General features: G+C 38.1%; 1 protein-coding gene and 1 long non-coding RNA gene across 4 annotated transcripts in view; both read left to right on the top strand.

Annotated features, from left to right (window-relative positions):
- The window catches only part of LOC143373966 (uncharacterized), a 307,099-nt gene that overhangs the window by 275,897 nt on the left and 14,532 nt on the right, over positions 1 to 16,670 (top strand). The window lies entirely within an intron of this gene.
- LOC143373751 (major royal jelly protein 9) lies at positions 12,122 to 15,149 on the top strand. The gene is made up of 3 exons (XM_076821272.1): positions 12,122 to 12,767; positions 13,568 to 13,974; positions 14,351 to 15,149. The coding sequence occupies exons 1-3, from the start codon at positions 12,420 to 12,422 to the stop codon at positions 14,832 to 14,834; spliced, it is 1,239 nt and encodes a 412-aa protein (XP_076677387.1). The 5' UTR covers positions 12,122 to 12,419; the 3' UTR covers positions 14,835 to 15,149.

Genomic DNA, 16,670 nt, shown 5'->3' with positions numbered 1-16,670 from the left:
CGGCAATCTCCCGGAAGTAATGAGTCTCTTATTTCGTTACGTTGCCACTCGTTGCTTCGCCCGTAGCTACGTAAAACTTCTTCCGGTAAGGCTGTCACGTTCAGTAGGTCTAACAGACGTGTCTGTGACACCAAACTCGAATGGATTGGTCCACGGGTCAGACACCGAAGAGAAACGAGGTGTAGCAAGAGGGGAGGGCACCCTGTGTGCTCCCCGCTCGAACTATTTATTCTGGCACAAATCGCATTACCAACTTCAACTGCAAAATTGACTTCATCCAACTTTTACGACGCCTTCGCTCTTACGCCCCTTCGACGCCACCCGCACGGTCAGAACTTCAACTTGTACGAGGGTTTACCAAACTCAGTTTAAGAAGAAGAAGAACTGTTTCAACCAGAGAGAGACGCATCTTGCGGGACTTTACCTCTTCCCTTGTCGATATAAAATCGTACGGCGCGAGCTTTGGGAGGAATGGCAGTTCAGGAAGTTCGAGCCTCTGGGAATAACGAACAGTATCTTCGTAAATTGCTTTATTTTTTTGCCCCCTTCTTTTCGATTAACCCTAACCGAGAAAGTGTGGAGAGTCGATATTTCCGGAGCGGTCCAACTTTCGATTCGATTGGCAGCGAGTTCCGTTGAAAAATGGGGAAGTTAAGGTGATGATTCGATTGCATGAAAAAAGCGAAGGACAAATTTCTTGAACTCGTCAAAATGGGGGTGGGATATCGTTATATACTGAGTTAGCGTAAACTTGCCTAATTCCTACCTGCGCCTAAAACCTGCCCCCGCTGTTTCGTTTAACCTAAGACAGTCACAAGCGCCCCTATCGGTAGAAACTGTATACAACATTTACAAGGGGAGGACATCATGTGGTAGACACCGATTTTGATGAGCATTGGCACGATGGATCTATGTTATAAAATAAGTAAATAGGTGTCCGAGCGTTTCTGCCAAGGGGGTTAATAATAGAGATATTTACACGGAAATTATTAAAAATTTCATAGTTGACGTGGGGTTTTAATAGGTAAAAATCCCATACTACCCTGGCGCCGTCGGGGGATTCCACTCTGAAGGAGTCGGGGAGCCTTTTAAAGATTTCCACAAGTTAAAAAAAAATTATAAAAAAAATAATTTATAAAAAACAATTCATAAAGTTTTTTTTTAACGTGGAGACATCTTCAAAAGGCACCCCGACACTTCCAGAAGGGAATCTCCCGCGGGCGCCATCCAGGGTAGAGTGGGATTTCTACCCACTAAAACCCCACGGCCACTATGAAATTTTCAATAATTTCCATGTAAATATGTCTATTATTAAGGCCCATTGGCAGAAACGCTCACCTATTTACTTATTTTCAACATAGATCCATCGTGCCAAGGCTCATCAAAATTGATGTCTATCACATGGTGTCCTCCCCTTGTTAGCCATACGCCATTAACAAGCCGAGTCACCATGCCGTCACTCCACAAAAAATATAAAGCATGTAAGTTTTTCGGGTACTTTTCACTAAAATTTTGCCACGATACTTAAGGATTTTGTACAATTACTATTTATGAGAAGCAGTGAAACAAATTTCTATGTCAAACTACGTCTATTTTCAAGTTTTTTCTTGTTTTGACATCAACGAACAGTGCCCTATATTTTAGCGCCATGGATTTCAATTCAAATTGACCTATGTGTCTATTTCGTATCACCGTGTGGAAGCGTAAATTTTACTGGTACGAACATACAAAAACAATCTAGAAAAAAAATTGGATGAAGCTAAAAAGAATATCATAACCAGAAAAAAAACAGAAGAGCAAAGAAAACTTGCAAGAGGAAGAATACCGCCAAAACTAATATACAGAAGAAAAAAAATGAAAAAGGAAAAAGACGATGAAAATGTAAGCTCGTTTTGTAAATTGTGTCAAGAAAATACACAGGAAAATATGATACAATGTACGCAGTGCAAAATGTGGGTACACGAGCTTTGTGCGGGAGTAGATAGAAACAGTTTGTAATATGTATGCGATGATTGTAGCAATTAAATTTGAAAGTACGAATTGGGATAAGTCTGGTACGATTTAGGAACATTAATCCCAAGTCGTAATTTTTCTATATTAAAAATAAATCTTCTTTATGAATAGAAGTTGATTATTTTTTGTTGTTTGAATTTATAAAACTGTTTATTCTATTAATAAAGAGTTGATTACCACTAACTTTGTTTCAGTTTCCCTGTTATTTTTCATGCAATAACCATTTCTTCTTAAGGGATACGATTTAGGCAAGTTTACCCTATGTGTTTTCTGAGAAAGATGTGTAGGTAGTGCTTTTATTACAATAGTATACAAAAAATGTTTTAAGTGCCATCGACAAATGCCTCCACTAATTCTGTTACAAGGAGTTTCTTAAAGAAATGTTAACTCTGATGTGACCTTTCCTCGGAGATAAGGCAGAGAGGCTTTTTGAACTTCTTAAAATGGCAAACCCGGATGTAAATTAAGAGTTTCACATAAAATTCCTGTAAAATTATGCACGTTTCAAAAGTTCTGATAAATTTGGACAACTTTTACTCGAAACAGTTTTCTGAATAATACATGTGAGCAAAGTTACGAAGCGATATAGTGATACCGGTTTGAGGAATATGTCTGGCAGTAGACGGTTCCCTTTCCCTACTTTCTCCCACGTGCCTTTCACGCTTTAATCAGGTGGATCATCATTTTGCTACGTGCACTGTTTAATACCAGCATTATTTAAAGTATTATTTCTAATTAGCGTTTTCGAAATTAATGATTAATTATTTAATCAAACTATAGTAAACAGTTCAAAGAATTACTAATAATAAAAGTAAGTAATTACAGCTCCTACGAGAGATTCTCAATCGTAACACCATCTACGTTGTTGAAGAGGTCTTTAAATTTTATCTTTGATATGAGCTTAATAATATATGTCATAGTGAATATATAGTGAATAGGATAAATGGCTCTCACAGTCTGTTAAGAATATCAACAAAGACTTAAGAATGAATTTCAGTGACAATCTTAGCCAAAAGTTATTAATAAGGCTTTCTTCTCTGATGAAAAACAGTCAGAAATGGCACTGGTGTATTTTTATCGTAAATTCAGTGGAATTTGTTCTTACTTTTTATTTTATTTTATTTTATTTTATCAATTTATTGAATATTTGACTCTATTACTTCACTCTTAATTTCGTAGTTATACTTCTCAATACTGCGTTTTCCCATAAAAATACATATTAAATTGAAAGTTAAATAGTTTAAAAACTACTGAATAAATTTTTCTACAATTTTGGAGGAGTTTGTACTATTGCATAAAGATTCGTTCCAGCAATTTTCAAAGATTTTCGCTGATTTGTACTGTTACTGAAGTTCATCCTTAAATTGCGACATAGACGTGACTACTTTGTTATTTTTTGCGAATGTAACTTTACTTTGTCCGTGAAAGAGCAAACTGAAGTTGACAGCAAAAATATACAAAGTGGTATTATTGTAATTAGGATTTCAAGGGTATGAAATTCCATCCTGGATCTCAGCAGGTGATCTCCATCGACGTGTCATAAACCCACCAGAACGTCACAGTTGGAGCGCACCTGGGCTTGAAGGTCCAATTAAAATTTCCCAATTTACAAGCACCTGTAACACCTTCATGTCGCCTACCTGCATGTCTTCTGCATCAAGATTTTGCAATGTGGCCACAAAACTCGAGAAACGGCCCAAATATCCCTCATTGGCATTGCAATGCCCCCACATCCACTAATGACCCTCCAAGACCATCTTGGAGAAAGAATTCACTCTTTTAGTTTTATTGGAAATTTTTTTATTAAACACAAAACTTTCGTCATCGCCGAACAAGAACACTTTGGCCTTCGCGATGATTACCTTTGGCCATCGTGAGTTTTGTGACTGACTCTCCTTGACACACTACGTAGGTACGTATTACGTTGAAACTCGATCGTCGTTCGACCAGTGCCAAAATTACACGATCGCTGAAATCAGTCCTTGCTTTCGTGAATTTTTTACGTCCTCCGAAAGTCAGTTGCCCCTTTCTCTTTTTCAGTCTGTGGAAACGAAGAATTTTAATTGGGGTCTGTGTCATGTTAACTACGCAGAGTTTTTATTGGTCCTTTCAGCGAATGAAAGTGGATAATAAGCTGGATAAACTGGATTCTCTGACACGTTTATATTTCCAAGCATTGGCTGCAGACAGTGAAGTTGACAGGTTTCTGAAGCTGTCTTTATTTCGTTACACGTATCGCATAAATTGACGAGGCTTTGCCATTGCTTAACTGAAATTTCTGAGAATATTAATTCATGTGCAATATGCTTAATCTGATATATGTATATGACTAAATGAAAAATAAGTTAGCTAAGTTTCACAGTAATTTAATGACATAAATATTTCTTAATATTTTCGATTGTGATTCTTTCGACACAAAACTATTACTGTGGCGGGTAGTATATGTAAATGAATAATTGAAAATGACTCATCAATTACGTTGCATTGAAAACGATATAAGTTACACTTTCTCGTTTAAATAATACAGCGAATTTATGATTTTAATGTAAATTTATAATGTGGCAGTTCTTACCAAACAATGAATACATATTTTCTGCAAACGTAACAACGCTTTGTTGTTACTTTTCGTGCTTGATTTCTCTCACAAATTCGAAACCAAATTTTCTAAATAAAATGGGAAGCATTTAAGTATTTAGTGGACAATACTAATTACCAAAATCAGCAAAACACCGAATTGCCATAATTAAAGGCCAAACGAACTTACGTAACTTTTAAATTTATGCCCTAGATGTTTAAATCATCATACTCGATGACCTTTTCCTGTCCATTTCTCATTGACTTTCGAATTTAAATTTTGCCTGACGTGGAAAGCAAAATCTGTCGAAGATTATCGAACCAAGTCCAAATTGATAACATTTCGCCAAGAGCCATTACACGTATGCTTATAAAAAATAAAAGTCATTTTTAACACATTTTTACAAACATTTTATAATTCCCTGTACCACTATATATGCGTAAGTGAAAAGAGAAAATCCTTTTCAAGCGATACTGAATTTTTAAAAAAATGGTATAAATAAGAAATGATTTTGTAAATCGAGTCCTATATACAGGGTGTTCGATTCCCGATGCTGATCCTTTTAGGGGGTGATTCTACAGACCAAAATAAAACGAAAATGTACAATACAAATTTTTGATATCGCGCTTCGTTTTATTCTAAAAAATTCTGAAAATTTTATTATTATTATATTCTTATTAAATTAAGGGGAACACCTTGTATATAACGTAACAGGTCGAGACATTTCCATAACATGAAAGAGCTAAACAAAATTCAAACGAAAGGCAATGTACTCAAATATAATAAAAAGTTTGACATTTTTTTTAATTTTTTGCAGGTAACTAACACACATTTAATCCAGAAAATAAATATACATCATAACTGAGGCTTACAAGATTCAGGTACAAAATTAACGCGTAGTCTATTTAAAAACTGAAACTGTTTATTTTTTCTTAAAGCAGGTAAGTTAAAAAATAAAGACCGTATTAATATTACGTATTATTATCTGCCTGAAAGGGGCTACCGTAACTTAGATTCGAATGACACATCGCAGGGTTCGCGTTGAAATTGAAACTAACCACCCATTTGTTTTCTCGACCAGCTTAATCATGACTAGCTGGGTGATTTACGATTTCCACTTCTTCACAACAAATACGGATGTGTCAGCCAGGTGCGGCAAACCGTGCAAAGCAATTACGAGACGAAATCGAGAAGGGTTGGAGAGAAAAAATTAGATGCTGCCCCGCAATGTAAAAAGCGCGGAGATTATGAGAGCATTGCATGATTCACGCGTAGCAGTTGGAAAAACAGCCTCGATGCGCGGAGGCTTTTCATTACCCGTGAAACGTGATATCATCCACCGTAACGGTGTACCATTTTTATGCAATGTTTCGTGACGCGGTTGCAGGCGAATATCTACCTATATACGGAGTATTTCGTAAACAAAACGGAGATTGCAGTATGTAAAACGATTAAGGAGACATTTAATTATCGGAACACTGATGAACTGGACAAGGTAAATGTCCCAACTAGCGACCCAGTCCCAATTGTTGACACTTTATCCCTTATATTTAAATACGAATTTTTTCGGTTCGGAACGGGCGTTAAAAGTATTGAATTCGATTCGTGAATATTCAAAGTACCTTGCTGATGGTTTCGCTAATGTATATCATAACGTGTAATTAAGTAATTAATAAATGTTTTCACGTGTGTCAGCTACAAAGCCGTGAAAAAGTAGCTTCTTGTTACCGAACTTAAGAACGGCCAAATTTTAGGTATTAAGTATTTCTTACATGAGTGCATTAATGTCAGAAATCTATATTCAAATAAGTTTAACCCTTCGTGGTCACACCGGGTGTATTGAACCCCAAGAATAATTTTTTAGTTAAAGTGTCGTGTCTATACGAATTCCAAAGGGGATTTATCGCAAGAAAAAAAAAATTAAAAAAATTAAAAAATCGCTTTTTCTCCCACAACTGTGGAAAATCGCTCGTTTTCAACTACAAATTTTATTATATCAAAATTTACATTTCTAGAAAAAGACTATTAGACCATGATTGTATAAGTATTACGAACGTACAATTATTTCTGAAAAGTTAAAAGATTCAAAAATACAAAAATGGTAACTCGAAAACGACGCTGGGGTACAGTGAACCCCGTGTGACCAACTTGTGATTATAAGAAGGTGTGACCACGAAGGGTTAAAAAATAATTGTAAATTTACTGCTTAAAAAAATTGCATCGAATTTTTTATTAAATTCATAATAATTATGGGGGTCAATAATCGGCACTCGTAAAATGTATGAATCCCTATTATTGACACGAGATCTTACGTGTTTGTCAGTTTGCACCATAAACTCAATAAGTAAAGATGGCTACTTAGTAAAGACTAACGAATATATCCGACGTAAAATCTATTAGCAATTGGAAAATGCTTTGGAAGCTATCAAATCTGGTCATAGCATTAAAACTGTTGCAAATTATTTTGTTTTGTACTAATTATTTTAAAAATATCCTTTTTCGATGCAGTCATTAATTGGAACATTATCAATGACACGGTCCGACATAGATCACTATTTGGGGCGAAGAGAGAATTGAAGAACAAAAATAGGTACACGTGCACCATATAATGTATTTATTGTTAATAATTATATTGCAACAATTTCATCATGAAAACGGTGCCTTTTTCATACTGGAAAAGAACCAGCCATATGATAGGCTATTAATGAGTAACTGCAATAAATACTTTTAATACGTAAATATGTTAGAACGGGCGCGTAGATCTTATAGGGTCGCTAATTGGGACACTCACCTTATTCGATTATTCGAACAGCGCTGTCCGAGGAAAGGAAACGAATGCCTACGGTAGATTTATTTCGCTGCCATTTTTGCTTTCCACAAATTACCACTTTCCATTATTCATTATTCTTTAGTTTCACTTAGCACTCAGTATTGGGATTTCGTTAGGGAAACGGGCAGTCTATACAGTGAGTAAAAAAAGTATTTGGACGGTTTTTAAAATCGCATAACTTTTTTAGAATTGGTCCAAACGACATGAGTCTTTTTTAGAAGCTAGAAGGATTAGTTTGCTAAGTGACGTGTTTCGCCGTTTTGAAAAAAATGCATTTGGTCGGAATATAAAAAAAAAATTGTAAAGGTCGTTTTTTTAACTTTTTTTTGTGAGCCTGTAATTAAAATTCAAAAAACCCGTTTGTAGATTGAAGTAAGTTGTATACGTGCCCAAAATTTCATGAAAATCGGTTAACGTTGCTCCGAGCTACAAACGTTTAAAGATCGCAGAATAAGGTCGAGAATCGTGAAAATTCCCGAAATCAGGGATTTTCGACCTTATTCTGCGAACTTCAAACGTTTGTAGCTCGCAGCAGCGTTAACCTATTTTGATGAAAATTTAGGCACGTATACAACTTACTGCAATATACAAACGGTTTTTTTTTTGAATTTACAAGCTCACAAAAAAAAGTTTAAAAATCGACCTTTACTATATTTTTCGCTATTCCGACCAAATACATTTTTTTTCAAAACGACCAAATACGTCATTTAGCAAACTAATCCTTCTAGCTTCTAAAAAAAAGCTCAAGTCGTTTGGACCAATTCTAAAAAAGTTATGCGATTTTAAAAACCGTCCAAATACTTGTTTTACTCACTGTATATCAAAATGTCACTGAACCGAAAACGCGTGGCTTTATCCCTAAACTTGGTTACAGCTACAAAAGTCGTAAAGAGAATGATAAAGGAGTGGAATTTGGGCACCCTCTTCTGCAAACAATATTCCCATGCACGAGAAGGCATTCATAGATCAGAAACAGATATCAGATGGTACGAGGCAGAAAAAGATAGCAATTCCTCGGAGCTACTAGCCTGAAAGGAAATATGGTATTTAGCAAGTGAGAAACACGGGAGCAGTTCCTACATTGCAAAACGAAAATATGGTTAAAACATATAAATGCAATAATATATATATATAATAAATTATCATTCTTCATCTGAATCGCAGTCACACTGCAACAAGATCATCCAATTAATTCAAACAATCCAAGTCCTACTGTACTTAGAAGTAAATAATCGTCCTTTGTGTAAAAACCTAATTATTCGATTACTCAAACACCGTGCGCCACAGTTGATTAGGATAATCGAGGTTCCACTGTGCACACATGTATTTACGTTAACAGCCTCGGTACTGGCAGCGCCGAGGTAAAGACTCGTTCACTTGGCCGGGTATAACTTACGTATAATTTCGTTCCCCTAGCTCTGTTTATGCTCGGTTGTATCGCACAGCTAGATCAGGCATTATTGTACGCAATTAAGCCAGTGATTAAGCAGTTAAAACTTAAAATAGCGGAACGCTGGTGTGAGAGATCTAAGCGACCGAGGAGAATGTTTCCGTGGTCTGCGGATTCAATAGCAGAGAGTCTTAATTCGCGCGCCGAGGACGCCCGGATCGAGCGCAAACATCGTAATAACTTTCGTCCTGTTATCGAATTCGCACGAAAATAGTTGCGAGCTCTATTTCAGGTGGGCGTGTACTGCTTCCGAATAGCTGATCCAGTTTCGAATCACGCGGCGGCTAATGCGTTCATGACCACATTCCGCGAGCATTCGTTATTGACGTCCCGACGCGCGCACTTCTGACGATTGGAATTATACGTACAACCGCAGCGCGCCACTGGAAAATGCGTGGAAACGGTATGCCTCCGCGAAGGATCGTTTCGTTATGGCAATTAAGCTGATCCTTAGCCATGACGTGTTTTTCCCACTGGCGATGAATGGCTTGCTTATCGGGAAAGAGAACATTGTGTGCAAAGTAGTCTGTTTGTGGGAAACTATTATCAGTTCTCCCATTTACTCCGTATGGTGTCGTAACGTGTGAAAACAATGAGAGTTGTGTAAGGTTATCTGCTATTTTGTAGACGGTTTACCATATTCATTCTATTTGCATGAAAATCCAAGGTTTTCAACTTGAGAATATTCAGAAAATGCGTGGCTTCCTTAGGGTAAATTTCTAATATCATCTAATCAAATTCGAATCGTTCCCAATTGGAGGGTAATTGAAATTTTTGTTTCTAATTTTAGTAAGATAAAGAAGAAAATATTTGTATTTCGTGTAGGGGGGGTTAGAACTGTTGAAATTAAAGTTTCTGAATCGCGGGTGGAAGGTAGCAAGATAAGTAAAAATCGGAACCTGAGAAGTATTGATTAATTTGTGAATTTATGAGCTTTTAAAGTTGTATACCGATATGTCAATGTGTATTTATGATTTTTAACCGTTGGAGAGTCTGAATGCTTTTTGCCAAACTTTTTTATTAGGATTATGTTGGAAAATGTCTTTATTGTAAAAATAGAGAAACGCAGATTCAAAATAATTATTTAATTACATATTAGTTTTTTAGATGATTACATTTACATGCTGGACCAACGGAGCTCAGCAAATTTCGTGTCCCCATCAGTAGCAAGTACCAAACTGAAGCAAAAAACTGTTTTCGTTAACAAAAATGTTGGAATCGATTAAATTGCTTAAGCAGATATGCAAATAATTAATGATAGTTAAGTAGATACTCCCAGTAAATATTCATTCGTTCATGGACTTTTTAAACATAGCTTTTCCCAATGTGATGTAAAATTGTTACGGTTCAACAAGTTTTTACACTACCAAGATTCGCTAAAATACTTCTCATACGTTAGACGTTGCTCAAGTGACGTTGCAAAATAAGTATGTCTTCGTATGCATGCTTGGCTACTAATTCAGCTCATTACCAACACATGTCAGCACTTCGCGAAATATTATGAGTGGCGATATTAGGTACGCTTACCGTGGAACTATCTATTCAATTTCATGTTAGTTAATAACATTGTAACGATCGAAGCAGATCTAGAATTCATTCTTTATCTTTATATGTTGTTGGGTGGTATTCATTTTTCATCTTTAATAATAAATCTGATGCATATACAGTGGCTCACAGCCATAATCGTACACTCTTTAAAATCGCATAACTATTTTTAAAATTAATCCAAACGACTTGAGTTTTTTTTCAGAAGCTAGAAGGATTAGCTTGCTAAGTGACGTGTTTCGTTGTTTTGAAAAAAATGCACTTGGTCGGAATAGGAAAAAAAATAGAAAAGGTCGTTTTTCAACTTTTTTTTGTGAGTCTGTAATGAAAATTCGAAAAATCCCAAAAGTTGAAAACCGACCTTTTCTATTTTTTTTTTTTTTCTATACCGACCAAGTGCATTTTTTTCAAAACCACGAATCACGTCACTTAGCAAACTAATCCTTCTAGTTTCTAAAAAAAGCTCAAGTCGTTTGGATTAATTTTAAAAAAGTTATACGATTTTAAAGAGTACGATTATGGCTGTGCGCCACTGTAAGTACGTATGTGAGGCATCATAATATACGCGATGCATTCCAAGAACCGTGTTACTAGCAACAGGTGACAAATTTAACTTCTTTGCCACAATTCGTTGCGAGAATCGCCACAAACCTCAGTTTGATCACGATGTGGATGTTCAGAGCGTGATGTACCTTCAAGACTTAAATTATTAGGTCGAAGCTTCGCGAAACTTCTTCAACATGTGCAACTAGATACTATATTCTTTTCAAAACCAGCCCAAAATATTTTGTAAAAGATGTTTCGTGTCTTAATATATGACACTACTTTCTAGCTTAAGCCTCGTTCACATTAACCCAGTTGTATCTTAAGGCAAGTAAAGTTGAAAGAACCCCTACTTCACTTGAAAATTTAAAAAAACCCTGAAAGGATATTTCAAGTCAAGTAAATAACAATGGCAATGTAGTTTCAAGTTACTTGAAATCAAGTATCTTGACTACTGTGAACGAGGCCTTAACCCGTCTACCTTATGGCAAAGAACGAGAAATAAAATTTTTATTTATACTTTTTTTATATGTATATCTATATTTTTCTCGAAGTTAGAGGAGCCACCAAAGAAATGGAGACGTGAGTGGATCTAAAAACACACGAGGGACGCAGTAGGTTTAAGCTGTACCTACATAATAAATTGGAAAAAATCTTGTGTTAAATAAAGTACTCTGGTTTACTACAAGCAAGTCAAACACAGTGTAATCTTCTAAAAGTACTACGACTTGCTCATTTATCTCACATTCATTTTTCCATCGGCTCCTCTAAATGCATCTGCTCTAGAACCAACGATGAAATAAAAACTAGCAACCTATATTATTCAGCTTCCTAACGTTGTTTATTTCGAACAAGAATTATTAACTATTTGCAAATAAAGTTCTACAAGTGATACTAAAAATCTTGTTAAACCTTATTACCTATAATAAATATTTTATTCTCAATTTAGTTGATCTCACCATTCGAAATAAAAACATTTTAACTACCAAGACCAAGGCGTGTTGAAGGAAATCGAACAAGCCGAAACGGAAGGCTGCGAATTAATTTATTCAGTTTGTTCCGTAGCAAGTGCGGTACATGAGATCGCGGTACGTCCTTGCGTATGCCTATCATCAAATAGAATACGTAACTAGTTCGAGCCCACATCTCACAGTCCACTAGCGTTTCCTGATGATCTACTGGATCATAAAGCACATTGGGCCGCAACGTTAATATCCAGTTCAAGGTGAACCAGACTTTCGAGTGGTATGGACGGGGAAAGTGGCCAATACGGGTGGTAGCAGTGTTACTGTCAAGAATGTGTCTGCACTGCTCTGTGAAGCAGTGTACATTGGATCGCGAACTCGATCGAAGCCATATTTCTGCAAGTCCGCGAATTTCTGGTTAGTTAGTCGAGCCGCCGAGAACGCTAGCCTTATGTCGCTAGGGAGCTTCAAATTGTTTGGGAACTTGTGATTGTTTATATGGTGCGCCTTTTAAGCTTCGCCCTGATCCTTGGGTCTCTACAATGCGCAAGAGGCGGGGGACTTCAAGTCGCTTTTCAATGGAAATACTTGGACTGGGTCTGGCCAAATACTTACTTGACGGGGAAGAACTTCACGTTGGGCAATGCCTTTACTCAGGACGTAGACATCGACAGATATGGCCGTGTATTCGTAACAAGTCCACAATGGCTGGAGGGTGTGCCAATTTCATTGTCACTGGTGACAACTACGCCAGGAATAGGTGGCCCTTTGCTGATACCATATCCTGACTGGACCTGGTTCAAGCCGTACAGTTGCGACAGCATAATATCTGTGTATAGGTTGGCGGTAAATATCGCGATAATAAGTGTAATTACTGGAGAAAGTTGCAACTTTTCTAAATGATACAGACTTTTATTAAGATTTAATGTTTCCTTAAATATTGCATGTCAGTGTTGCTTATTATTTGGAGGTTCTATGAACGCTTAACACGTTGACTGAATAGAAATTCTGAAATTCTTCGTTCATGTGTTGGATCATTTTCTCTGAATATTTTTTGAATTTTGCAAGTATTTTGTGTCACCAGAATCAAGAATTCGAAGATTTGAATTGGCTTCAGGAACTTTTACGCTCGTTTTGTTTTAGTTTCATAATAAAGGAGTAGTAGTGAAGGAAATCAAGAGTTATTTTATGAAGTGTACTCAATTAGCTGTTACGTACATTTGAGGCATTGAGAGCAAAAACAGACTAACCCACATTGAAAAAAAAATTTTTTTTCCTATTTTATATGATTAGTACAGCCGATTGGAATACATTATTGCTACTAACTAAATTTTGCAAAAATGTGGGTTAGTCATTATTAATAAATTATAATCCTTTTCTGTCATGACACATTGCCCAACTTTTCAAACAAAAACTCTTCGTTATATGAAAATAGGATCATTATTTAGAATAATATAATAAACAAACATAAATTCTCTGACAAACTACTCTGATTTAAAAATATTTCTTAACGCAGCCCGGGAAATAAATCAATACTAATCTTCGTAATCTACGAGAGTCCGTACAGTAATTCAGTACTTGACAGTCAACATGTTAAGAGCGATGCAGGATCGTATTAAGTATACCAACGAAATCTCACTGTCCAGATAGACGAATGCAATCGGTTGTGGGTGGTGGATAATGGCCGCATCAGTGGAGAGGCTGTTTGTCCGACAAAAATATTGATCTTCGATCTTGCCACCGATCGGTTGATCCATAAATACGTGGTGCCGGATGATCAAGTGTTGTACGGGAAGGCAGCATTAGTTACGCCGATCGTTGATGTCGGAAAAACGTGTCTCGATACTTATCTGTACGTGGCGGACGTGGATCAAAATGGGCTACTGATTTATGACTTACACCGCGGTCACTCGTGGCGCGTAAACAATACCCGCGGCAATGCTTTTGGTCCAGATGACGATGCCATGAACATCACGATCGCTGGCGAATCATTTGATTTAACCGACGGTACCCTCGGAATGTCATTGTCACCGCATGGATTTTACGACGAAAGGTACTGGCGTTTATTATATGGTTCATTATGCAACGCCTTAAACATATGGTACAGAAATTCACATAATATTTACTGCGGAAAAAAAAATTATTTTATCACTCAGAAATCGACATTTTTCAATTTAGGGTGAACACGTTAGAATAATGAATTATGAATATAGCTTGTTGTGCAATTATAATATTTTGAAATAACAGTGACGCGAACATGACTGAAATTACTTTTAGCCAGAGATGGGCAAAATTTTTATTTAAATAAAAATTTAAATAAAAATTTAAATAGAAATTTAAATAAAAATTTTATCCATCTCTGCTTTTATCGTGCTGAATACGTTTATCGTTTAACGAAAACATTTCAGTAATAAGAAACATGATTTTAGGTACCTTTACTTCAATTCCTTGGCTAGTTACCTCCAGAAATTCACGGACACGTACTCCCTAAAGCAAAGCAAATACAGCGAGCCAGTCGTGTACGAATCGAATTATAAACGAGTAAGCCAGGCAGGTGTCCAAGCAACGTCCCGAAGGGGTGTAATATTTTTCCAATTAGTCGAATTAACGGCCATCGCTTGTTGGAACATTGAGAAGCCATTCACACCGGAGTATGTAGTGATAATTGCGCAGGACGAGGAGACGTTGCAATACGTGAGTGGCATCAAAGTAATCACGAACAAACGCGGCGAAGAAGAATTGTGGTTCAACACAAACAGATTACAAAAGACGATAAACATGACCCTGAGACCGAACGAGACGAACTTCCGTCTAATCACAGGGAAAGTTGACGATATTATCAAGGGGACAAATTGCGAGCCTTCCGGCATAAGACATAGAACCCCGGATACTACCTTCTGGCACCAGGTATAAATCAGATAAATCGCATTGTCCTGATCAAATTTACCTCAACAGTTCCTCCAGGCGCGTCCGAATGTAAAATCTAAACGACACAAACGTCAAACGTACGTCTTGCCAGTACCTCATTCTGCGTACACTAAATATGACATTGCCCAGCGATAAACGAATAAATAATTAAACTGCTAACCAAACACAATCTATCTCCACCACTTGCACGCATTATTGTAATGAAATATTTGCAAGTCTTCTTTACACAGTCCTATGTATGTATCGTGAAAAATATTCACGAACTTTGTTCCTTTCAGTACACACACACTATGAAACAAGTTTTCCAGAAGCATTTTTAATTCACTTAAAATACTGTCTTATCCAGCTGCGGCAGCTACCAACCGCATTTCGGTAGTCAGAACCGAACAACGGTATTAACGATTCCGATTACTCTGCTTCTCATAGACCGCGCGATAACCAAACGCGGAGGATCGGTCGGGTATCCCCGAGAGAATAAGCCGCGGGAGTGGGGGCAGGGGTTTCTGCAAATGACAGCCAGCGTGTAGCAATTTAGTTAACCGTTTCATTGCTGCCTTTTGAGATGTAACGACGAGGCCTGGCCGTGACAGGGGCGTCACTAGGAACTCAAATGTTTCGACGGTGGTTGGGGCAGGGTTCGCTGGCGCAGGAACAACGGTGGCGGAGAGGTGTCGCGGGTGACGTCGCCGCAAGTTTCCCCTGTCTGGCGAAATCGGCATCGCGCGCCCTTGCCTTACCAACTATTTTAGGAAGTTTTATCAGCCTTTTCCGGTACCGCAAGGTCGAAGTAAAAGGGTAAAGGCGGGCGTGGGAGTAAGGGCGGTCGAGATAAATGCGCATTCACGAGGAATTGTTCGTGTTACTGCCGCGGCACTCTCGGGATACCAATAGGGCGCGCAATGCCGGGAAATTCGTGTCACCTACTTCTCTTTCTACGGCGCAGTTCGGCGTGTGACTAATGGCGGCATATTCATGGCACAGCCTCGCCTCTCCAGCTCCCCTCAACACCGCCCGATCCCACACCCTTTACGAAGCTCTGGCAGTTAACCTCAGACAACCCCTTCGTTGCCATAATATACGGCTACCCTTAAATTTTCGTCCCCCCTCAGTATCCCCCTGCCGTTCACCCTCCAAACTTCAGCAACGGCCTATCCTAGCACGTATGGTGGAAAACCCCCTCCGTCGGCTGCCTCCATCCTATCACTGATCCAACCCGCGCATATGCTATCGAATGAAAAATAATTCCTTTAAAATCCTTGACATCTGGCGCGGTGAGTTCGTTAACGAGTGAGATGGCAACGCGCGAAACAGGATAAAGTGTTCTGTGTTTTATTCCCTGCCCTTTTTCGTCCGGTAAAGTAGGTTGAGGTGTATCGCCGTTCAATGTGCCCACCGCCGTCATATCATGGTAGCATAAAATACCGCGACTCCAGCGAGAAGGCCGCGCGAGGGTGTAACGCTGGTCGCAAACGATCCATGCAGGAGCACGTTTTCACGATCGAACTCGTTACCTTAAGGGTAAGACGTGGAATTACTTAAGAGGTGATAGGCGTCGGCGGTAAAGTCTCGCCGCGGACGAGTCTGCGGCGCGTGGAGAAAACGTCTGAAATCGTTTTACGAGGGTACTTTTAAAACAACTTTACGAGAGCGCCGCGGAATTTCGAAATAAATTTGCATCAGTTTTACTGCCCCTAATATACATAACTACCAGTGTTAGGCACTGATACACGCGCGTGCACGGGCCGCCGCTGGCGGGAGTTCGTGATACAAAGCCCCCCGGCAAAGAAAAAGATGCGCGCACTTCGGAGATCTCTTTACGAG

Source organism: Andrena cerasifolii, chromosome 10 (genome assembly GCF_050908995.1).
Source record: "Andrena cerasifolii isolate SP2316 chromosome 10, iyAndCera1_principal, whole genome shotgun sequence".
Taxonomy (NCBI): domain Eukaryota; kingdom Metazoa; phylum Arthropoda; class Insecta; order Hymenoptera; family Andrenidae; genus Andrena; species Andrena cerasifolii.
Note: the sequence above shows the minus strand (reverse complement) of the source record. Positions and strands in the feature narration are given on the sequence as shown.

What these genes read in the sequence shown, in the direction of transcription:
- LOC143373751 (XM_076821272.1), top strand. Translation starts at nt 12,420, where the DNA reads ATGGTGCGCCTTTTAAGCTTCGCCCTGATCCTTGGGTCTCTACAATGC. An exon ending in TATCTGTGTATAGGTTGGCG is followed by an intron (nt 12,768 to 13,567) that starts GTAAATATCGCG and finishes CTCACTGTCCAG; the next exon opens with ATAGACGAATGCAATCGGTT. An exon ending in CATGGATTTTACGACGAAAG is followed by an intron (nt 13,975 to 14,350) that starts GTACTGGCGTTT and finishes ACATGATTTTAG; the next exon opens with GTACCTTTACTTCAATTCCT.